At 35.0% G+C, this 12712-nt stretch overlaps 1 protein-coding gene across 1 annotated transcript in view; it reads left to right on the top strand.

Annotated features, from left to right (window-relative positions):
* The window catches only part of TBC1D5 (TBC1 domain family member 5), a 373122-nt gene that overhangs the window by 229068 nt on the left and 131342 nt on the right, over positions 1-12712 (top strand). Inside the window, exon 13 of the mRNA XM_023527949.1 lies at positions 2823-2965. Within this exon, the coding sequence (XP_023383717.1) occupies positions 2823-2965 (143 nt within the window). The remainder of the gene's footprint in view (positions 1-2822; positions 2966-12712) is intronic.

Genomic DNA, 12712 nt, shown 5'->3' with positions numbered 1-12712 from the left:
GAAATCTGAGCAATAACTGGGCATTTTGTTATGGAAGTAATAGGAATTTAAACTGTTTCTAAAAAATAGGCTGTTTTGTTCTTTTTTTTGCTTTTGACACACTGTGATGAAACCAAAGATATGATTGTCCATTAGAAAATGAGAGGAATTTGAGCTTTGAGGAACGGGGAAAAGATAATATTGTATTCTAGTCTGAGGTGTGTATTAACCTTCTTTTTTTCCTTTTTTTGCTACTACAGCATGATGTCAACTTTGTCAAAAGTGATTTTTCTTTCTATAGGAAAAAGAAGAGAAAACACAAAATTTTCCCCCAACACTTAAGAAGGTGTTAAGCAAAAGCAATGCCTTCCAGGAAACAGCAGCAGTCAGTATTTTCTAAATGGGCTTATTCAAATAAGGAAAGTATTAAAATAACCTCTAAATGTGAAAGAGACAAGTTCAGGGCACAGTACTATTTTGTAGGTAATGATGCTTGATTTTGTACTAACATCTAGATTTGAACCAGGAGAAATCAGTTAAATGTCAGCCAAAATTTGCCAGTTCATCAAACCAAGATAATGCTTATTTACTTATTTAGTTATATTTTTCAGCTTTACTGAGGTATAATGACAAATAGAAGTGAAAGATATTTAAAGCATACATTTTAAAGATTTGATGTAGGTGTGCACTGAAAAAATTCCTCCCATCTAGTTAATTAATACATATATCACCTCACATCTTTCTTTTTCTTTCTTTCTTTTTCTTTCTTTCTTCATTTCTTTCTTTCTTTCTTTCTTTCTTTCTTTCTTTCTTTCTTTCTTTCTTTCTTTTCTGTCTGTCTGTCTGTCTGTCTTTCTGTCTTTCTTTCTTTCTGTCTTTCTTTTCTCTCTTTTTTTTTTGGTGAGAACAGTTAAGTTCTACTCTTTTAGCAAATTTTAATTATATAATACAGTGTTATCAAATATAGTCACCATCTTATACATTAGATCCTCATCAGTTTTTTACACTGATGAATTTTTCTTCTCGTTCTCTCAGTTGAATACCTGTGAATAACTACATTCTACATGTTTAGTGATTTACTAATAAAGATATAGTTACCAGTTTAAAGATCCTTTAAACAGGTGCCCAAAATGGTTTAATCTAGCTACTCTCGGTTTTGCCCATTCTCTGGATCCCTTAATACTCTTTGCAAGACCAGTTAATTCTTTGTAATTAAGAAGAGCACCTATTTGATTTAGAGATAGTTTTATACTCCTTAAACCAGTAAATATTAGCATTTGTGATTTGAAAGAATTAGAAGTGTGTAGGGGAACAATGTTTTTTTCCTAAGCTGCATAAATATAGGCATGTTAGACAAAAAGATATGTTTTGTTTTAGTCATCTCTCATATTAGCAGTGGAGTAAATTAAAAGATAGATAAAATCATGAACAGTATAATAACATTTTTAAAAAGATAAATGTTACTTAGGCATTAGAATTTTTTCCTGAAAAAATGAGTAACTTAATTTCAAATGTAGTTGAAAATAAAATGTAATTATTCTGTTGATTAAGTTGATAATATGAATAAAAGAACTTCAGTATTTGGTCATATGGTTCCTAATAGACTGCGATGCATATGTATGATTATGCACTACTTTGTCACAGTTGTGATTCTTCCTTAAATGTAATAATTCCTGAAGAAAGTATTTGATTTTTTTTTTTTGGCCTCACTTTAACCCCACAGATGGTTATGTTTGGTTTTGAATTCTACAAAGTGGTAATATCTAATAACTAATTTTTTAACGGTTTCCTCTATTCTGTAGTATTTGGTGGTACTGGAACATTGGCATTATTGAATTTTTGCTATGTGCCAGAATCACACAGAATTCTAGCTGAAGTTCCTAGAGAAAGGTTTGTGTAAGGAAATTATAACTGTGTTATATGAAATTAGAAGTAAATGGCTAAAAACATATCAAAGTGAATTATTTTAATTTTCTTATAAGAATTAGATATAAATAGTGTTTGTTGAAAGTGTGAAGTGTTACTATTTAAGTATTTGATCATATGGTTATATAATTACATACATATATATATGTGTGTGTGTATATATATATATATATATATATATATATATATATAAAATTATATACAAACCTCGTTCAGTATTCTTATGAGATGCTTATGCTTAGATATCCATTTTCCTGGCCTTAGAAGTGACTATATTTTGAAAAACACATCTAGAAACATTGCCTCGCTTATCAGGTATATCTAAAGTTAAAAATTAAGTATCACTCTGTGTTTCATTTAAAATAATTCTGCTTGACCCAAAAAATATATAAATATCTACTATTTTTCCCTCATTTAATTTTAAAATGAATATTTTTTAAATAGTGAAGTGTGAGAAAGAAGTTTTCTATTTGGCTATAGTACTTTGTCATATGACCATTTGCAAACATCTAGTTAAAAAAGAAAATCAGTAGTGATAATAAAATTTAGGAAAATTATATTTTTTAACCATAACGTTACATATGTGGCAGACCACAATACATTTACTTTTCTCTTTGCCTTTTTGAGGTTTGCGATTTCTATTAAATAGAAAAGATGTCTACCCTTTTCAAATGTTGTACTTTTGTTTTATACATATAGAAATAAAGTTTAATGACATTGGCATAGTTATAAAATTACAAAATTCATTCAAAAGTTTAAAACTTAGATTTTACTTTATTATATTTTTGATATATAATATTTGCTCATTGTGATCAGTTAAAAATTATAATTTTTTCACAGTTACAGGAAAAATGATTTCTCTCTTTATGTTACTCTGAAAAGTACTGTTTTCTGAATTTGGTTTTGTTTTTCTCCAGACGATGGGTACGGCTGCTGTTTGGACGAGAGTTCCCCCTGCAGGATCTCCTGGTGGTCTGGGATGCCTTGTTTGCAGATGGCCTCAGCCTGAGTTTAGTGGATTATATCTTCATAGCCATGTTACTCTACATCCGAGATGCTCGTAAGTGTTAATGACCTTGCCTACAATTCAAGTAGGTGATCCTGATTTTAAAAAATTTTTTTAATCTTTTAAATATACTTTGTCTTTTATTCTGAATTATCGTGCCTACATTTTACGGTAGGCAGTACATTGAAGTTTCAAAGGAACATAGTAAATATCTTTTTTGTTAGTTAACCATGTACATATTGAGAGATGTGGGTGATTTTATCTTGAGAGAATTGGAATCTTCTTCAGAACCATTTTTCTAAAGACTTTACTCTTACTTTAATCTCCTCATTACACATATTTGTGAAATGCATATAGAAAAAGCCAGTATTTCAGATATGTTTAGAGCTCCACCTTCTGACAGGTAGGTAGTATTCAAGGATGTTTATCAGGAGATTTGAGCTGTTTTTATAGTATTAACAACTTGTCAATTTAAAAATATAAATATTACATTTAAAATTATTTTAGCTTCTCAGTTATATGTTGGCCAAATGTATTTCTCAATGGAGTGCCAAATGGTAACTGTATTCCATCTCATCTGATCTACTTTAGGGTGCTTGCCATAGCTGGAAAGCCAGTGCCTGTCCCTTTTGAATAGTCGAATAATCCTCAGCTTGAAGAAAATATCAGAGCATGTTTTAAATTTCAAAACAATCCTTTATTTCATTTTCCTTTTCAGAAAAATAATTACAGTTCACAAAACAATATTTGTAAACCAAAATATAATTAGGAAAGATTGCATAAAGTGATGACTAAGTAGGAAATAAAAAACTATCATGAAAGTAGGACTTTTTCAGAAGACTATAAACTATTTGGAGTCATTTATAATCTTGACTGTTAAATTGCTATGTGGCTCTCTTGTATTTATTCATTGAATACTAGTTGTGCCAGATGCTCTTGTTATGCCTCTGGTAACACTAATAATATTCTCTAAAATTTTAGATTATACTTTTTCAATTTCTCCAAAATTACTTGAATGAATAAATGACAGGAGTACCACATTTTATCCAAAAAGTGTGGTTTTTTTTTCTGTGCCTTGAAGGTCAAATAGTTTGAGTTTTGACAGACAAAGTAAAAAGTACCTTCTTTCTGATTCAAAGTTAATCATATAAGAATGTGGAAATCATAAGAGGAAACATCTGGGAAGTAAAGAAGGATGTTTGAGTAGATTTGATGGATACTAGATTTTAGAATATTCAATACTAGTTTCCCATTTTAAAGTTGCAGATTTTTTTTTAATATCAGTAATTAAAAAAAAAGAATGAGAAACTTCTTATTTAAAAATGCTTTTGGATAATATTTTCACAAAATATTTCAAACTAAAGAATTATTAAAATTTATTTTGATTTTCTATAGTCTTAAAAATTATTTGCTCTTTTCTTAACTTTGGCATATCACAACTATATTTTTAATTTAATCATCCTGTTTCCTATGCTGAAATTTTAAAATTAATTTCATAAAACAGGCAAATTTTTGGCAGCTGAAGCTCTTACACATTTTTTAATCCCTCCATTGATGTTGTTATAAAACATATGAGCACATGTGGAAAAATGCAAGTTGTTTATTCATTTCAGTATTTAGTCCAATTTAATTTGCCTTTTTAAAACCATAGCAGTGGATGAGATCTTCTAAAACAGGATGACTATTTATTAGTATTTAAGGGGGACTGTCCCTGTCCCCAAGAAGCTTACCAACTCATAGGAAAGACTGATGTAATTAATTTCAAACTAACATATCCGCTGATGTGGTTGAGTTTTGGACAGATAGAAAGTTTAAAGGAGAGGCACTGAGCTCCCCTCTTGGCCAGCTGTGGGTGACTAGAGACAACGATGTAGATGTTGGCAAGCTAAATAAGGGGACTTGCATTCCTGGCAGCACGAATAAGTGGGAAACAGCTTAATGGAGGTTGTGTATATGTGCGTGTGCTAGAAGCTATTTGGTATTATTAGAGTGAAAAGAGAGAGATAGACTAACGAGATATGAGACTAAAGAGTAAACAGGAATGGGATTGTGGTAAAAGTCTCGATCCTGTAAGTGATAGTGAGCTATTGAAAGGTTCAAATCAGAACTGTGGTCAGTTTTATGTCACTCTGGCAGCAGTGTAAAATAGACTTGCAAAAGACAAGACTGGAACAATGAAATCGGATAAAAGGTTATGAGAGTAGTCCAGGGAGGGAAATAGTATATCGGAGAAATCTTTAAAACCAAAGTCAGCATGTCTTGGTGATTATGATGGGTGAGGGAGAACAGGAAGTCTAAAATGATCCCCAGCTTGGAGAGTTGAATGACCCAGTAATATGTATAACTTGGATAGGAAGTATAAGAAATGGTAGGTTTTAGGAATGCAAGTGATTGAGTTTTGGCTATACTGGAAGTGAGGTATCTGTAAGAAAGAATAACTTGAAGATTTGGGAAATAAAGCTCAATGTGAGTATCAAGGCTACATAATGTTTTACACGATTAATAGATATGTGTTAGTTAAACCCATAACAAGGGATGTGATCTCCTAAGAATAGGGTGACCATAGGTTCCAGTTCGTTTGGGATAGTCTCGGTTTCCACCTGCTATGCAAGAGTAGTAGTTATTAATACTACCCACTCTCACTCTCAAAGACATCTCATTAGGATCATAAGAATTATGTGGTTAGCCTACCTATGGTCAGTGCTTACAGAAAAAGAACGTGGACAAAGGTGGAACGCTGTGTTTAACATCAGTGTTTAAGTTAGTTTTCAGGGTTAACACCAGAGAAGGAAGAACTTGTGTTATAACCTCACAGAACTATATCATCTGAGCCAAGGAAGGTGACAGGGGTCAGGAATGCTGAGGTACAGTGAAGTAAGTCTGGAAAAGTCCCCGCAGATGTGGTTCTGTGGGATACCTTTGCCAGAATGGATATGATGGAGTGGTGGGGTAGAAGATGGATCCCAGTGGGTTAAAGGGAGACTGGACAGTTAAAAATTACAATAGCCTTGTCTACAGTTTTGTTGCTGGTGTAGTTTAATGTATGCATTACATTTTCAACTAAAAAGTCAACCCAATAAAGAAGATAGAACGTGGAGATAGCATATGTAGAGTAATCTTTAGAGAAAGTCAGTAGAGAAGAGAAGATAGATATAACTAGAGGTCATTGCAAGGGCAAGGAATGTTGATACCTGTCTTTAGAATGAGACCAGGGCACCTTGGAGGTGGGGGAGAGCTGATGGAGAGGTTTACTTCTGAAACTAGTCTTAAGTTCCTCCTTCACCTGTCAGCACTATTTTTTCCCTCCTGTTCCATGGATAAGATCTATGAAAAGGTTAATTATCTTATAAATTATTGAAGTTTTTTACTTGTTTGTTATTTGTTCTTCATACCCCCACATACACCCCAACGAAGGACAGGATTTTTTCTGTCTTGGTTTTCCTACTGTGTCCTACCATCTAAAACAGCTCCCAGTGCAGAGTAATCTTCCTGACAAATATTCTTTTAGTGACATAATTGAAGAAATAAGGGCTCAGAGGTCAGGAGTCCTGTGGAAGACTAACTGTGGAATAGGAATAAATACATGCTGATCCTGGAAGGAGGCAGGCACAAGGCAGATTTCAGAAGAAGACCAGTTTATAGGTGGAAAAGGTGGAAATTAGAGGAATTCCATGTCTGATAAACGAGCAAGCAAGATTGTTTATTGTGAATGGGTCAGGTTAATGTTAGGGGTTTGAAAGGAATGGCTGGGAAATGGCTGACCAAGAATTAGGACAAGCCTGATCAAGCTGTTGAGGATCCTACGAAGACAAGAAGTGGGCAGTGGCACCAGGCTTCAAGTTTATGTTTCTTCCCAGCCATGCTCACCAGTCCAGGTGAGATACAAAGGAGGTACAAAGGTAATGATTCCAGCTTCAAGTTAGGCCCACATCCAAATGAATTAGGCATATCTGAAGGGAGGCAGGAGGGCAGAGGGTGTTGAATGCATTTTAAGAGAGTGGTTTAGGATGCAGAGGGAGGGAAACGTGGCCAGGGAAAAACTATGGGGAAATCAGTGTCAAGGAATTAGAGGTAGAGTATGAGAGCCAAAATCAGAGGTTATGGTCAAACAAGAAGACATGGAGCAGTTCTGGGTGGGACCAAAATGGATGATGTTATTAAAGGAGAAAGTAAGTCATTTAGGAGAGCAAGGAATTCTGAGGGAGCTGGGATTTTTGTTTGGTCCTCCGTGGACACTTCACCTAGAATCATGATAGAGAAAGATGTAGAAAGCAGCACAGTGAGTAAAGCAATGAAAGTTTCAAATAAATGTAGAAGAGTAACCAAGAAAACATCTTTTATTCAATTATTTATTCAAAGAATCAACCATTCAACCAGTATTTATGGAGCGCCTACTATTTGCCAGCTATCTTGGTGCACAGGTGACAGCAATGAAGGGACTTGATGGAGGTATAGATAGATGGCATGAACTTCAGAGGAAGATAGGAAGCAATAGTTTTGAAACAGAGTCGGAGAGGCAAGGTGGTGCCCCTCACCACCACCACCACCACTGGAGGTTGCAGGGACAGCTGTGGCTCCAGGAAGGCTAAGCTCAGAGAGAAAGGCATTGGTTTTCAGAGAAAAGGATTGAGAGAGTGGGGAGTAGCAGGAAGCGGACACAGGACAAGATGGGCTAGAATATATGGGAGGGCAGTACTAACTAGATGAGCTTACATTGTAGGCCAAGGTCAAGAACTAGCGGAAGATGAACAATTTGCCAGCTTCAGCATTCCAAATGGAACATTGGTGTCAAGTTTTTATTCCATTGCAGTGGATTCTGACTCATGATGCCCTTGCCTGTAGCATCCAGAGTGGTGATGGCTTTGGGCATTACATGTGTCCTTTTGGAGCTATAGGTAATATATTTGTAGCTCAAAGGATGATGTACTTTGAGAAACTCAGAGCCTTCCTTCAGTGACAGCATTCTTTACTTGGGTCCATACCTCCTAGGGGTTCAATGGAGGCTTTCAAAGGGCCTGTGATCATCCTGACACTGTGCAAAATACTGTACAGGTGTGTGTTTCCCTGGGTCAGGAGTATATAGGTTTCATCATCTTCCCAAAGGAATATCTATTTAAAAAATGGTTAAGATTCACTGTATTTAATCCTATATCCTGATTTTACAGGCACAGATAATGAGGCCTGTTATAGGTTGAATTATATTCTTCCAAAACATATATTGAAGTCCTAACCTCTAGTACCTCAGAATATGGCCTTATTTGTAAATAGGTGGTTGCAGATATAATTAGTTAAGGTGAGGTTGTACTGGAGTAGGGCAGGCCCTGACTGAAATATGACTGAGAACATGGAAAATAACACCATATGAAAACAGAGGCAAAGATTGTAGTGATTAATCTACAAGCCAAGAAATGACAAAGATTTCCAGCTGTCACCAAAGGCTAGGAGAAAGTCATAGAACAGATTCTCCCTAGAGCCCTCAGAAGAAACAGCCCTGCCACAAGAAGCTAAAAGAGAAAAAGAAGGATTCTTCCCTACAGGTTGGAGAGGGAGCATGGCCCTGACAGCACCTTGGTTTTAGACTTCTAGCCTCCAGAACTGTTAGACAACAAATTCCTTTTGTTGTAACCATCCAGTTTTGGATACTTTGTTACAGCAGCCCTAGCAAACTGACAGTAAAGTAGTTGAAAACAATCACTCTGTGGGTAGATCTCAGTGCCTCTACTCAGTTCTTATTTACCCACTTCACTGCTGTCAGCACCTCATGTTTAATTTTTAACAAAAGCGTTAAGATTTTCTTAATATCCCTTGAACAAAGCTCTTATTATCTTTGAAAGTAATTCAGTCAGGCAGGTATAATATTCAACTGCTTAATAGATTTCTTACAAACACTGTGTTCTTGATGAGATTTCAGAGACTGAGCCCAGTCTCCAAGTTTAGAAGTTAGGGAAACCAGCTCAGGGCCACGTGACTGTTGACAAGCAGACTGGTTCTCACATTACCTTTTCTATTCCTCAAGCTCTACCTTGATCTTATTAAGTAAAAGTGAAATTCACATTGGAAAAAAATAACACTATGAACATTATCTATACAGATTTTAACTTTGCAATGATGGTCAAATGGCTGTTTTTGAAAAACTTTTGCTTTACTAAAGGTACACAGTATCCATTTCTAAAGAGAATTATTCCCTAACATTTTAATCAAACCATAAACATCTTTACTCCCTTATGTGTTATAAGAAGTGCTTTTTGGATTCTTTGCCAGATTATATGGATTAAGATTATATCCAAAAGGATAAACGTTAAGACATAAGAAAATATTATAAGCCATGACTCCTATAGTTTATTAATAGCCATACTCTCATCACATGATTTTTTTTTTACTGACTTATTTCATACTATAAGTCACTCTTGTTCCCCCTTTTCCCCTGGCTCTATCTAAATCGTGCTTCTATTTTCAGACCTAAGGCAAGGTAGCTTTTTCCTAAACTCTCCCCAGTTATTCTAGCCCTCATTGATCTCTCACTTTTGCAGTCCTGTAAGATTTTAATCAATACCACTCAACATAGCACTTGATCATATTCTATCTTATTTGTTCCTTATTGTTGCATGTTAGTCCCATCTTCTCAACTAGATTGCAGGCTCCTCAGAACCAGACCACCTTTTATAGTTCTTCCCTATCTCAGAGCATCTAAAGTTCTGCATGTGTTCAGATAGTATTTGGAGTGATCTCAGACAGAGGGTACTCTAGACACCTTGGGGTGGGACATGGATTTGTGTGCAGAAATGGCTAAGGATAGGTGCCCAAAAACTCTTAGAATATCAACTCAAGTGAATAATGATTTTTTAAATACACTTTTCTACATGACTTTTTAAAGAAAGCATTGTCTACTTTTTAAATTAAGCATCTAAAATTTTTCACATTTTTATTGATTTAAATTTTTATTTTTTCAACTAGCATCAAGGAAAAACATTTTCTCTCATTACAGTGTAACATACTTTCTATTTTTCTTATGAATTGTGTTAATACTTAAACACTATAATCAAATTCATTTAACTGTAGATTTTTCTAATCAGAAATTATCTCAAATATTAATCTCTTTTAATTTACTTTCTCCCTGAACACTTTGTAAATGGAAAAATTTCCTTCTTGGCACTTCTACCTACTTCCCAATTTGTTTTTTCAGCCAGCATAAACATATTACAAAACTATAATTTTCCTCAGTTTTCTGTAAAGATCTCTCTCCTTAGCCATTTCTTAACCTAGCCTGGTGTGACAATTGTTACTTCTTCATGGTATAAAACATTGTTCTTTTTTATTTCATTTTAGATCTCTGCTTTTCAACCACTACCTGTCTATCTGCCAGTGTTTCCATCTGTCCTACTCTAGAATTCCTCTTTCTCTGTTTTCTCATTAAGAGCATTTTCAGCGTTATACTGATGTCAAAATGCAGTTTGTTTCAACTACAAATTGAATTTACGTGTCTTTTCTGGAAAAGCTTTACTCAACCTCAGGGACTAGAAACAAAGACTCTCTTAAATCACAGGGTAATGTGTCACAGAGGTTTTCTCAAAGCATAAATTGGCGGTCTTATTTTTGTAGGAGTGTCTAAGCAGTTCCTGACTGCCAGCTCTCTTCCCTCTCAGACATTAAACATTTCCAGTCGTTTTTATGACCATCTCAGATGTGGATATTATTGTACCCTTTGAGTTACAAATACCATTTATATTTATATTTTAGTTTAAATATCTTATAAAATTTCACTGACATAGGCTAGTATACCATAGTAGCACATCATCGTTTTTTAATGTCTAGATTTTTTATTCTTTTATTTTTTAGAGACTTTATATTTTAGAGAATTTTTAGATTCACAGCAAAATTGAGCAAAAAGTACAGAGTTCTCTTCTATCCCCACCCCTACATACACACAGCTAACCTCACTGTCAGCATCCTTCACTGCAGTATAAAATTTGTTACAGTTGATGAACCTGCACTGTTACATCGTGATCACCCAAAGTCCACAGTTCACCTTGTGGTTCATTCTGTGCATTCAGACAAATGTATAATGACATGTATCCATCATTGTAGTCTCACACAGAGTAGTGTCCCTGCCCTAAAATCCTCTGTGTTCTGTTTATTCTTTCCTCCCCTCTAACCTGCAACAACCTGCAACAACCACTTATCTTTTTATTGTCTCCATAGTTTTATTTTTTTAAGACTGTCATATAGTTGAAATCATACATTATGTAACCTTTTCAGATTAACTTCCTTCACTTAGTACTATGCATTTAAGTTTTCTCCATGTCTTTTCAGGGCTTGATTGCTCATTTCTTTTTAGCACTGAATAGTATTTCATTATCTGAATGTACCACAATTTATCCATTCACCTACTGAAGGACAACTTGGTTGCTTCCAAGTTTTGGCAACTTTTGGAGGATATGCTCTACCAAAATGGGAAAGTAAAGCAAAAAAGAGTAATCTGGGTACTCTAGGAAATAAGGGTATAACACTTGGAAGAGGTAAAAGACATCCCCAGGATGAAGGAGCAGGCCAAAGATCTCATGAGAAATTTCTTCAAAAAAAAAAAAAACAAAAACCCAGAAATAGACAAAATATTTAAAATTTTGAAAAGTGTTGAAAGGAGATTTATAGGACTGGGAGAGCATTTAAGGTTAAATTAGTGTTAAATACATACACAAGACAAATGAAAAACAAGATAGTTATAAACTCCAGGAAAAAACTGAAACTATGCAAGAAAGGAAAGTAGTCACGATATACTGTAATGCTCAGCTGTGCTAACATTTGCCTAGTTGTAAAAATGAAAACTCTAAAAATTGATCTAACTAAAATATGATGTAACTTCATGGGGGAAGAGACAAAGAATTCATGTGTGATGTGGAGGTTGACGGAAGGTTGGGTTTCACTGCTAAGGACAAGTTAAAGCTTTGTCTTCTTGAATGGACAGTTAGTAGATAACATTTAAAATGAGAGCTAGTAACATTAGCATGTTTTTTTATTTCCTCAATATAGAAGATAAAAAATTTTTTTAATCAGCTGAAACGAAGCAAATGCTTCTGGGGAGTGGGAAATAGGGGGTAGGAGACAGCAAGTGCTATTTTTATAACCAGACTTATAGAATGATTTGACTCCTTAAACTAAATACATGGATGACTTTCATAAAAATAAAAACTATGTTTAAAACATCCACAAAGAAATAATTATAAGTTGCTATATCCTTTAAGTAGCCTTATTATGTAAATTTGTTAATATTTTTACTAAGTCTTATTGTCTGCTATTGCTTTTCTGTTTCCCATAAGCACACACTCCCCAAATTTAAACACGTAAAAGACCTATTCATTTTTCCAGCAGTTTCTGCCCACTATATATATCCCTCTGCCCATTCCTCTCTTCAGGTATTCATCTCTCCTCTGTAGTATCACCAGGAACTTTACCTGGCCCCCTGCCTCTTGTCCCTCTTTTCCTCCCTCTCACTATCCCCCTGTGCCAGCGTCATTCTTCCTGAGAAACAGATCTGATCACATGACTTACAGTTCTTCAGTGAATGCTAACAAATACAGAGTAAAATCTAAACTCCATCCTCTACATATATGCAAAACCCCCACCTACTTTTCGCCCTCCAGGTCTCCATTTCTCTTTAGTGCCGCGCGGTAGGGGCCACTCAGTGTCCTGCCTCCATGTGCTTCCACATGCTGTTGGCTGACACCCTCACCAGCCTCACAGACTTCCACTCTAGGAGTTGTCTCAGCCCTTTGTATGTGCCACTGTCATTAGCTCTGTCCTATG

Source organism: Pteropus vampyrus, unplaced genomic scaffold, assembly GCF_000151845.1.
Source record: "Pteropus vampyrus isolate Shadow unplaced genomic scaffold, Pvam_2.0 Scaffold1, whole genome shotgun sequence".
Lineage (NCBI taxonomy): Eukaryota > Metazoa > Chordata > Mammalia > Chiroptera > Pteropodidae > Pteropus > Pteropus vampyrus.
The sequence above is the reverse complement of the archived record's forward strand: the minus strand, read 5'-3'. Positions and strand labels throughout refer to the sequence as shown.